General features: G+C 41.2%; 2 protein-coding genes across 3 annotated transcripts in view; both read left to right on the top strand.

The window, feature by feature from the left end:
* Positions 1–12,527, top strand: part of RPS3 (ribosomal protein S3) — a 735,956-nt gene that overhangs the window by 98,883 nt on the left and 624,546 nt on the right. The window lies entirely within an intron of this gene.
* The window catches only part of RNF169 (ring finger protein 169), a 96,975-nt gene that overhangs the window by 31,135 nt on the left and 53,313 nt on the right, over positions 1–12,527 (top strand). The window contains exon 2 of the mRNA XM_050756152.1: positions 6,483–6,556. Within this exon, the coding sequence (XP_050612109.1) occupies positions 6,483–6,556 (74 nt within the window). The remainder of the gene's footprint in view (positions 1–6,482; positions 6,557–12,527) is intronic.

A 12,527-nucleotide genomic window follows, 5' to 3' on the forward strand; every position in this document is an offset into this window, starting at 1 on the left:
CTTAATACCCTAGTGAGGAGTTGTGACAACGTGTGAAATGTTCCCAACCAGGGAAACTCGTTAGAGACTTAGTGACTAGGGTTTGTGTTAGCTGATCACATAGGCACCCTCTACCTAGCACATGCCAGAATTTCCCCACAGAAAAGCAGATGTTTGGCATAATTATATTGTTTCTGTAGTTTAGGTACAGTGAACAACTCATCAGTTAAGGAGGGTGGGAACCCTCCTGACATCCAAGTTTCTAGGCACCAGCCAAGGGCAAGCCTTGGAAGCAGACCTTTTTAAGGATAGACATCTTCTCCCACTGACATGTTAGAAAGAAAGAAAAGGATAGACAGGCCTGCCGTGTCAACGCTTTTCTGCTCTGTGTGTATGTGTACATGTGTGCACTTGTGCATATGCATGCATGCAACATTTAGCATAGAGTGTGCTTTTCATTAAACGTTGGCTGTTTTTACTTATTTATTATGGGGATTTTTCATTGGTTACTACTACTGTTACTTTTAATTGTGGTCTTCTGCATTCCTGTGAGGTAGCTTGGCCTGCATTTTGATCCCCATTTGACAGACAGGAAGACTAAGGCAAAGAGAGGCTTCAACGTGTGTGTGTGTGTGTGTGTGTGTGTATAAAATATAAAATTTCCCAAGGCACCATTTAAGTTTTGACATTTCTAAATACTGTCACTTAATTGACAGAGCAGGTATCTGAAACTAATGTTATGTTCTTTTTGCAAACCCATAAAGGCGAGAATTTTTTTTTTCCATCTTAGCATTTTTAGAGGGTACTGCTAAAATAGAACATAGGATTAAATGTTTAAGTTAATATCACTTTGGACCAATTCACAACCTTTTATGCTTAACTGTTTTAGTATTCAAGAAGTACTTTACTTTCTATGTAATTTTTGAGCTTTTGGGCATGGTGTCATTTACCGTAGCACAGTCCTGTTGGGGCAAAAAATGATCCTTAAAGCATTAAACATTGTTCATCTTAATCCAACTAAACTGATTAATATCAGTACTAATTTTGGTGAATATAAACTGGTACCCTACCTCTACCCCTGCCCATCACCTTTTGCAGTCAAATAAGCCAGAGGAATACTAAGATTTCAGTCATTATGCTGAGTTCCTCCTTGATCTTATATGAACTTTGAGATTTTAATAAATATCCCAAAGTGAATTTAACTTCATGTAATATATCTAGCAAAGTAGTTGGAACATTATCTTTGTTTCTTTCTTTTTTTTTTTTTTTTTTTTTTGAGATGGAGTCTCGTTCTGTGGCCCAGGCTGGAATGCACTGGTGCAATCTTGGCTCACTGCAAGCTCCGCCTCCCGGGTTCACGCCATTCTCCTGCCTCAGCCTCCCTAGTAGCTGGGACTACAGGCGCCCGCCACCACGCCTGGCTAATTTTTGTATTTTTAGTAGTGACGGGGTTTCACTGTGTTAGCCAGGATGGTCTCGATCTCCTGACCTTGTGATCTGCCCGCCTCGGCCTCTCAAAGTGCTGGGATTACAGGCGTGAGCCACCGCGCCCGGCCTGTTTCTTCTTTTTTTTTAAGAGTTGAAGTCTTGTTCTGTTGCCCAGTCTGGAGTGCAGGGGCACAGTCATGGCTCACTACAGCCTCAAACTCCTGGGCTCAAGCAGTCCTTCTGCCACAGCCTCCTGAGTAGCTGGAACTATAGGTGTGCACCATCTTGCCTTGCTAATTGTTGGGTTTTTGTTGTTGTTGTTTAATTTTTGTTTGTTTTTTGCAGAGATGAGGTCTCTGTGTGTTGCTCAGGCTGGTTTCAAACATCTGACCTCGAGAGATCCTCCCTCCTTAGCTTCCCAAATTGCTGGAATTATAGGCATGAGCCACCACACCTGGAGATTGTCTTTGTTTCATATAGATTGTACTTGCAAGTAAGTTGAACCAAACCACAATTTAAAGAATGCTGTCCCAACAATACCAGAGAGAATTTTATACTTAGTAAATTCTGCTGCATGCCACTCTACTGGCTGAAATAGTTTGCAAAGTGTTTTTACTCTTATTGCACTCATCTGATCCTTATAATAGCCTGTGATGATAGGTATTCTGATTTTACAGAAGAGGAAGTTGAGACTGACTTATCCAAGGCTCTGAACCTTCTAAGTTGGAGATCAGGCTTACTGTGTAAAAAATGAAGATGTTAAGCTCTTGAGACATTTTGTGCTAAATATCAGTGAAGTATTTTAGAGAAAGCAAATTCTCCAACAGTAAGTGAAAATTACCATTTCTAACAGACTATTGCTAAAATATTTTTGGTTTCTTGTGTTGGATAGTATGCTTATTTATAAGCCTGAATAAGATTATGCTCCTTATGTTGCTTCTCAAATAAAAATAAAGATTTATAATTTTTAAAAAGTAGATCTGAGAAGAATCTTATGCATTCTACCAGAAGAAAATGTGATGGAATTTGTTTTTGTATCTTGGCCTAAAGGAAAGTCTGTCCAAATATAATGAAAAATGCAAAAGCCATAAAAGAAAAGTTTGATTAATATAACTACATAAAAATAACCACTATAAACAAAGTCAACACAAGAGATAAACCGGGAAAAGTATTGCTAGTCAGGTAATATAAAGCTAATTTTTCTTAACAAATCAAGAAGAAAATGTTAGTATAAGTAGGAGTAAGGAAATGCATATGCATTTCATATCAAAAGAAATGCAGATTACTCTTAACCATATAGAAATACTCAATTTCACTCATAAAATATAAGCATATAAAATGCAAAATTTCATCTGTTAGATTAGCAAAGCTAAAAGGTTTCAGCACTCATGGTGTTGGAAAAGATGTGAGTAGATTGGCTTCTTGGGAGGCTTAAGGCAGGAGGATCTCTTGAAGCTGGGAGTTTGAGGCCATAGGTCACTATGATTGTACCTGTGAATAGCCACTGCACTCTCTCCTGGGCAACACTGCGAGGCCTCATCTCTAAAAAAAGTGAAAAGGAGGTGTGAGGAAATGGCACTCCCATGCATTGCTGGTGGGACTGTAAATTGATATAGGCTTCATGACAGAGGGGCAATTTGGTGTTACTTCTCAAAAAGCACATATCCTTTGACCCAGGGATTCTGATTCTAGCAGTTTATCCTATGGATACACCTGCAGTCATGTAAAATGATATACATGCAAGATATTCATTACAGCATTCTTTTAATAGTCTCTGGAGATTTAAACTCACCTTGTTGTCTGTATTTAGAACTTTTTATTCTTAATATAATTTTATCTTCTCTCTTTTTTTCTTAATCAGTTTTACTAGAGACTGGTTTGTTGGTTATTTCAAGGTACCATGTAAAAAACTGAATCAGCTAGGGTTGTTGCAATCGACAGAAATCTACTCTGGCAAATTGAATCAGAAAAGGAACTTATTGAAAAAGAATATTAGGTAGCCCAGAATTACCACCTTGGTAGCTAGAAAACTAGGCTGGGAAAATGGCATCCAGGATCAAAGAGTAATACAAATTCTTTGAAATTTTTTGAAGCATCTTTATGACCTAATGTATCATCAGTATTTTAAATTGTTTGCCTTAAGAGGTATATATGCTATTCATTGGGGGTTTAATATATGCATAAACATACACACGCACACACACATATATATACACACACACGACCACATTAATTTTATTGTTCAATTTTTCTATGTAAACCTTTTGGTCTGCCTGATCCATTTCGTTTTGTTTTGTTTTGTTTTGTTTTCTGAAATGGAGTCTCACTGTGTCACCCAGGCTGGAGTACAGTGGCATGATCTCGACTCACTGCAACTTCTGCCTCCTGGGTTCAAGTGATTGTCCTGCCTCAAGCCTCCTGAGTAGCTGGGATTACAGGTGCCCACCACCACGCCCAGCTAATTTTTTTTGTATTTTTAGTAGAGCTGGGATTTCACCATGTTGACCAGGCTGGTTTTGAACTCCTGGCCTCAAGTGATCTGCCTATCTCGGCCTCCCAAAGTGCTTGGATTACAGGTATGTGCTTGGCCTGATCTATCTGTTTTTAATTGCAGTGTGTTAAAAAATTTCTTACATTAATTTTTGATTAATTTCTCTATATAGTCATTAATTTTTACTGTGTTGTAGGTTCATACAGGTTTTATCATTGTTACATCTTCTTGATGGGTTGCTCTTGTTTTAAAAGAGATAGTAAGGAAGATTTTATTCAAGGAGGGCCACTACAATGGGGTTTGTAAAAGGGGAGAGAGTCAGCTCAGCTCTAGATGGGTTACCTTTTGAATCATTTTGTATTTCCTTCTTGATTCCTGTTAAAGCTTTTCTCCCTGCTTCGCCATGCACTAGCTCTGTAACCTTGGGCTAAGTCATTTAATCCCTCAGTTTTCTTATTGTAAAATGGGCATAATACCTACCTTATCAAGTTTCTGTGAAAATTCACTGAGAAAAAAATGTGTATTTACATTAATATACATGTAGTAGGTTTTCAGTAAATGGATGTAAACTACTCACTTGCCTTAAGGCTTTCTATCCCTTTATTTTTATTTTTTTAAGCATCTAATTTTAACACTATTTGCCTATAATTCTGAATGTGCTTAAGGGACTAAAATAATCATCAGGACTTTTTTATTTTTGAGACAGGGTCTTGTTCTGTTGCCCAGGCTGGAGTGCGGTGGCATGATCTCAGCTCACTGCAGCCTCAACCTCCTGGCCTCAAGTGATCCTCCCACCTCGGCCTCCCAAGTAGCTGGGACTACAGGCACATGCTACCACACCTGGCTCATTTTTTATTTTTTGTAGAGACAGGGTCTTACTATGTTGCCCAGGACTTCTTTTTCAAGTGGGTGAAGGTGATGGAATGTTTGCCTCCCGAACCTAGGGTCTAATAATTCTGTAGTGGTTGGAAAAGGTTTATGTTACTGTTTTCTGTATTTGCTTTAGGTCCAATGTTTCTATCTAAATATCTTCTGCATTACTCAGTATACTAATTAAGAGTCTTTCTAAAATAGTTGATTCCTGTGTGAGGGAAATGCAGGGAAAAAAATAAGATAGTTGAGACAACTGAAAAAGGACAAAAGGCAACTTTCTGGGGAGACTACTTTTCTATAATGAATATTTATCAACCTCAGTAGGATGCAGAGTTATTAAGTCTTTAAAATTAATATATATTTAGACCACCAAATATACATTGAGGGTATAAAGAAGTGTCATGTACATTTAAGGAGACAGAAGTGTATACTTTCCTCCACCTTTTTGATAGTATTTAAGACTTATCATTTATTCTGTTCTTAGCTTTGATTTTTATCATTTATTTATATAACCCACATGTATTGTGCCTCTTATGGGTCTGACATCTTGGATTTAAAAATACATAGAAAGAAGGGGAAAAGACAGAATTTCAGTTGAGAAAACAGCATAAACGGTTTTAAAAGACCGTATGGCATGTATATGTTGTGACAAGACAGTCAAGGGTTGAGCTGCACAGTGCTTTAGAAAGATAAAGTTGTGGTCAGTCTCTGAAGAATCTTGAATGATGTTGAAAAGTTTTGACTTTATTCTATAGGCCAGTCAAAATCACTGAAGGCTTTGAGGATAAAAACAAATCAAGTTATATACTGAAAATATACACAAGATTAGATGCAAGTTTTTACAGGAAAATACTTTGGCAGTGTTGAGAAAGAAATGGAAAAATACAGTATTATGAATAAAACTCCAGCTTATTTTAAATGCCACTCAGTAACATTGAACTCAAGAGCTTTAAATGTTGTTTTTCCTTGAGGTCTTTTAACATGTTACTTTATTTATTTATTTATTTATTTATTTATTTATTTATTTATTTATTTATTTTGAGACGGAGTCTCGCTCTGTCGCCCAGGCTGGAGTGCAGTGGCCGGATCTCAGCTCACTGCAAGCTCCCGCCTCCCAGGTTCACGCCATTCTCCTGCCTCAGCCTCCCGAGTAGCTGGGATTACAGGTGCCCGCCACCTCGCCCGGCTAGTTTTTTGTATTTTTTAGTGGAGACAGGGTTTCACCATGTTAGCCAGGATGGTCTCGATCTCCTGACCTCGTGATCCGCCCGTCTCAGCCTCCCAAAGTGCTGGGATTACAGGCTTGAGCCACCGCGCCCGGCCCATGTTACTTTATTAGTTAGACCCTTCTAGACAACCATATATATCCTATACTTGTTTTCCCCCATAGCACTTAGTACAGCAGCCGTAGCGCGTGCACACACACACACACACACACACACACACACTTGTTTGTTTGCTGTTTCCTTCCACAAGATTATGAGCTGCATGAGAACAAGGACTTTATTGTGCAGTGCTGCTCCTCAGTGCTTAGAACGGAGCCTGATTTGTCACCTTTGATAAATATTTGTTAAGTGAAAGAATGCATATTCAAATTGAGATGACCACAGTTTCTAATGTGATTTATAGTATAGGGGCAGCAGTAGGACAAGATACTGGTTCCTTCCTAGAAAGTCCTGTTAAAAAGTATTTTCTTTTCCCTTTCTTTCAGACTTTATATTCAGAGCACCAATCAAATTAAGCAAGCCTGGGGAACTTCGTGAGGAATATGAAAGCTTGAGAAAGGTATAGTATTATCATGTCATTAATTTTCTTAAAGTAGATTGAAATAATGACATTGAAGAATGCTTAGTGGGAGTCTGGATTTATCAGGTTTTAAAAAATTTATAATGCAGAGCCTTTCTGCACACTACCTTGTACCAGCCTAGTTAGATTTGGAGCTATAATGGAAGTAGAGTAAACCTTAACCCAAGATTGCCTTTCTATTTGTCTTTTCAAAGATGAAGATATAGTTCACAGAGTCTGTCACATGCCAGCTGCAGTAACTGGCCACCAGAGAGAGGTATTCTTGGTACTTTTAATAGGTGCCCTTGCTAATAATTGCTTGTATTATTTTTCTTTATCTCGCAAGGTTCTTCTAATTACGTGTAGCTGGTGTTATCCGTTATTGCTCACTCTATTAAATACTCCAAAAGAACTGTCATGTAGGTCAGTAAGGGGATAGTGAAATAATTTCCTAGTTAGAAAACATTTGCCATTAGGAAAGCTTTTATCTGTGTCCATATCATCTTATTTATGATGTTTTCAAACTAATTGTCTGGGAATCACCTAGAGAATTAAGAAGTGAAAAAGGTTGGTAATAAGAAGTATGTTGCTAGATGTGTGTCATTCTTTCCCAGCCCTCTCCCTGCACCATCATTCCTCACTCAGCTTTATAATTGATTAATCATTCTACATGTGAGCATCTAATATTTTGTAAATGTAAGTGATCCACTTAATCTGGATCAAGCATCATCATAAGATAGAGGTGAGACAATAATGCTATTGTCACAGGATCCTTGGGGTGTTGCTTTGCCAGCTGGAAACCTCTGTGGCTGGTGGTGCCTTTGCCCAAGTTTTACTTGGGCCTACTGGGCTCGTTCTGCCTGCTCGTTCTGCCAGGCTGTGCTCAGCTCGCACTACCAGCCTGGATCCCATGCTTGCCAAAGGCGAGCCAGGTGCAGAGGGGAGGGGTGCGTGAGCAAGCGAGCATGGGGTCCAGCTGCTGTGCATAGCCAGGCATACTGGCTGCGACTGGGTAGGGAGCTCCAGGTGCTGGCATGGGCACTGTCTCCTGTGAGGCTGTGGCTGGACCAGGCCTACTGCAAGCAGCTTCCACTGCTGGCACTAAGGAACGTGGTGGTGCCCGGAAGCTTGGAGATGCCAGGAACCACAGAGCCCCAAAGAGGGTGTCATAGCCCTGGCTCGGGAGCACCTCGGTCTGGGCTCCCTGAAGGGCTGCAGCTCTTCTCTCTTTTCTCGTTGCCCGCAACATGGTGAGTGAGGGACGTGTTTCAGCCATTTGTGTTACAGCTCTTTCTGTCCCGGTCCCAAGTTCTTGTCCCGTGTCCAGAAAGAATGAGGTACGTGGACAACTGGAGGGTGAGTATGGTGAAGAGAAGCTTTATTGAGTGACAGTACAGCTCTCAAGAGACTGAGGTGGGTAGCTCCTTTCCACAGGCAGGTCATCCGGACATCTACTCAGCACTCAGCTGAGAGGAGATCCACAGTGGGTAGCTCCCCTACACAGGCAGGTCATCCCCATGTCTGCTGGAGTCTGGCTGAATCCAGGGCTTTTATGGGCTTCAGGGGGGAGGAGGTGCATACTGATTGGTCCATTGGCAGGCCTGGAAAAAGCACTGTAAGTTCTCACTCCAGTCTGCAGAACTGGCAGCCCAACCCCCGGCTTCAGGTCATCCCCAACTTGAAGGTGGATCCGCCCCTTTCTGCCCAAGAGCCTATCTACCTCCTGCCACCATCACCCTGCCCTGTACAGTACCCACAGTGCCCAGGCTGTGCCACAGGGCATTTGCAGGCCTGTGCCAACCTGCTCTCAGCACTCCCACAGCCTTCCTCCTGTCCTCTGGGGTGCCCAAAGTCCAGAGGGGGCTGAGGTGGCAGGGCACTGGCATGTCAGCACCACCCCGAGTCTGCTCCCACCCAGCCAGGTAGTGACAGTGCCTGGGCTCAGTCACAGCTTTCCTTTGAAATTGGCATGGGTGCTGGGAGTGGGGAGAGGCCAGGCAGTGGGAGCAGGCACTTCTGAGCCTGTAGGGGTAGGGGATGGGGTTGGGAGCCCCCAAGAGTACAGGGATGCCTGCTGCCATGGCTGGGTGGCTGCAGCTATACCTGGCATGGCAGAGATCCCGCCCCTTCAACTTGAAAGTGGGCATGGCTCCTACCTGTTCCTGGCTCCCACTGACTCCTTCCGGCTCCGTGGAGCGTACAGTCCTAGCTGTGTCTTTCCCACTGCAGCTGGCATCTTCACAGTGCCCACTCCAGGCAGGCCGCTGCCGCCATCACTATTGTGGTGTTTTTCACTGAATGAAAAATCAGTGTTTAACAAGGTCATATTAAAGAGAAAAGATAATAGGAAACTGTGGCTAGTTACTGTATGTTCTTTGATCTTTGCCTGTAAATGAGGGTGTCAAATGTTGACTTGGATCTTCATGCTTCATTTATATTGGCATTGTGAGGTTTTTGTCTCTTTTAAAACTACTTACAAAGTTTTTTTTCTGTTGAAAAAGAAATTATTTTCAGGGACCACATAAAAAGAACAGGTTCTTAAATAAAATTTCAGAATGTGCACATACAATATTTACTTCTAATATATCTTTTTAAACATTTTGAAAATGTGGAAATTTTGAAGCTGTCAGTTTGAAGGTAATCTTAAAGAAAACAAGGAGTAGAAGGTAGAAAAAGGAGGTAAAGCAAAAGACATAGTAAGAGTAGGGTTGTTTTTTTTTTTCTTTTTTGAGACAGAGTCTTGCTCTGTTACCCAGGCTGGAGTACAGTGGCGCGATCTTGGCTCACCACAACCTCTGCCTCCTAGGTTCAAGCGATTCTCCTGCCTCCACCTCCCAAAGTGCTGGGATTACAGGTATGAGCCACCATGCCTGGCAAGAGTAGGGGTTTTTATAAACCTTGGGAGAGAGAAGGAAACCTTGAGGAACTGTGATTTATGTTCCTGTTAGAGGAGAGGTATGGGACAGTGGTTTTAAAAGGGGCTGATGCCATAATGTTTTTGAGTGAAGCTAGGATAATCTCATCCTGTGTAAACTGGATTGGATTTGAGAAATACTCATCTATATCATTTGGGTTAAATAAAGGTTAGTTACTGGTCCCTCTCACCCACCCCGAGTACCCAAGTTATCCTGCATCCATTGTACAACCTGGAAAATGGAAGTCTAAGCCATAACATTAAAAGGCACTAGTATGGCATATCCATACAATGGCATACTATTCAGCAATAAAAAGGAGTGAACCACTGATACATGCTACCACATGATGAACCTCAAAAAGATGGTAAGTGAAAGAGGGCAGATATAAGAGATTATATATTGTTATTCCATTTATAGAAAATGACCAGAATAGACAAATAGTAGCAACAGATAGGTTAGTGGTCCATTGGGATAGGGTGTGAGAACAGGGATTAACAGTAAATGGGAGTGAAGGATTTTATTGAAGTGACATAATGATTTCTAAAACAGATCTCAGTAGATCTTCAAAAGTTTGTGCTGAGCAAAGGAAGATAAGTGGAAATTAATTCTATACAACTCATTATTACTAATTTGATGTGTGATATGCTACTAATATACTTTTCACTTAGTATACGCTATTACTTTAAGTGACAGTAAAAACCTTTATAAAGGCTGTAAAAAGTTAACAAGAATTTTTATTCCCCTAATTCTAGTTCTTTTAAAAGGTATTACTTTATTTAAAAATCCTAGATTCTATTACATGTGGGAGATTTGGGAACAAACCAGGCTGGGGTAAGGGACTACTGTAGAACAGTACTGAACCAAGACCGAGGGGCCTACTGAGGACAGGGAGCTGTGTTCTTAACATCCTTTCTAGCCAGAGGCTTTTGAGTTAGTATGCTTACTGAGGTCACTATGAGTTTCTAAATATTATCATTCTGTGAATAGGCATATATTTCTAAATATATTTAGATTTTTTTTCTTTCTGCATGTGTTGTAGTTAATTGTCGTTTTTTAACATAAGAAAAATAATGCAAAAATAATCAGAGCAAAATGTGAAAGTCCCGTTTTACCTTTCTTCCCACTGTCCTTCCCAGAAGTACCTAGAATCAAGTTTAGTGTTTATCTTAGACCCCTTATATGCTTACCTGTGCATGCAGACACATACATATACTTTAGTCTTCTGTATAAATGAGATCATGATATATATTCATTGGTTAATGAAATATCGTGCCACTAGTATGTGCTGAAGCACTGGGGATATCACAAACTGCCCTAGGTACTAGGGAGGCTGGGAAGCATATGTTTTAGCTGGGAACATTAACTTCCTAAGTAAAATCAGGGTTCTCTTAGTAAGGAAGGAGAAAATGGATATTGGGTTGGCAGCTAGCTGCCTCTGTCTCCTGGGACAACAATGGAAATAAGACTGGTTAGGACACTTTGAGAGTAAGCAGTATGTTGGGTTTAACTGGGGTTGTGATTTTGTCAGAAGTAAGATGGAGAGATGCGGTAGATGGACGGGAAGTTCTTAACAGTTTTGGATGATGGATCTAGGTTAAGGGGAAAATTGAGTACATAAAGGATGTGATAGACAGTGAAAGAGTTGTAGGGTCAATGGATTGGAAACTTTGGTGGTGAAAATTGTAAAAGTAGGATTGCTAGCATATATAAATAAAGCTGGAAAGCTAGGAAGTGGTGGTCCCAATATAAAAGGCTTAAATGTGAGCCTTGGGAGATAATTTAGTTATGGATATCACAATTTAGGGTATGACTATGGAGTAGATAGCTGAAATAAGATGGAGAAAAAGATGTATTTAAAGAGGAGGTGAAGGAACTGAGAGAGTATACCAATATTGAGACCTTCAGGAATGATCACTGGAGTAGTTGGAGAGAAGTTAAAATTTAAGTGCCAAGTTTTTCTGTAAATGAAGGAGAGTGGCAGAGAGGGGTCATGAGTGTTACAGTTTAAGGCTAAACACTTCAAAGAAGCTAGGTTGTTCATTTGTTTGTTTGTTTGAAGAGAGAGATTCTGTCTCTGTTACTTAGCCTGGAGCACAGTGGTGGGATCATAGCTCATTGCTGACTTGGATCCTGGGCTCTAAGTGATCCACTTGCATCAGCCTCCTGAGTAGCTGGAAGTATAGGAGCACACCACCATGCCTGGCTACTTGAAAAGTTTTTATATCTGTAGAGATGAGGGTCTTGCTGTATTGTCCAGGCTGGTCTTGAACTGCTGAGCTCAACCAGTCCTCCTGCCTCTGCCTCCCAAAGTGTCAGGATAACAGGTGTGAGCCACCACACTTGGCCGGAGGGAAGGATTTTTGAGAAACAATACAATATATTTGGTGACTTGCTTTCTTCCACTGAACAGCATTTTTTTGGGGGGAGAGGGTGGTGTGTGTGTTTTTAATATAGGTACTTTTCTTTTTCTTTTCTTTCTTTCTTTCTTTTTTTTTTTTTTGAGACAGGGTCTCACTCTATCACCCAGGCCGGAGTGCAGTGGTGTGATCTCAGCTCACCGCAACTTTTGTTTCCTGGGCTCAAGCGATCCTCCCATCTTAGCCTCCCAAGTAGCTGAGATGACAGGCACATGCCACCATGCCCAGTGTGTTGCCCAGGCTGGACTTGAACTTCTGGGCTCAAGCAATCCTCCCTCCTGGGCCTCCTAAAGTGTTGGGATTACAGGCCCAGCCTGTTTCCCCCAGTTTTAAAGGAATGCTGTGCTGAGCACCCACGAACATATGTGGGCAAATACAATCCCTTCAATTAAATTCCTAGAAGTGAAAGTGGGAAATGGTAAGAGGCTGGGCACAGTGGCTCATGTCTGTAATCCCAACACTTTGGGATACTGAGGCAGGAGGATACCTTGAGCCCAGGAGTTTGAGACCAGCCTGAGCAATATAGTGGGACCCCATCTCTACAAAAAAATAAGTTAGCTGGACATGGTGGCACGTGCCTGTAGTTCTAGCTACTCGGGAGGCTGAGGCAGGAAGATTGCTTGAGCCCAGGAGGTCGAG

This window comes from Macaca thibetana, chromosome 14, assembly GCF_024542745.1.
Source record: "Macaca thibetana thibetana isolate TM-01 chromosome 14, ASM2454274v1, whole genome shotgun sequence".
Classification (NCBI taxonomy): Eukaryota; Metazoa; Chordata; class Mammalia; order Primates; family Cercopithecidae; genus Macaca; species Macaca thibetana.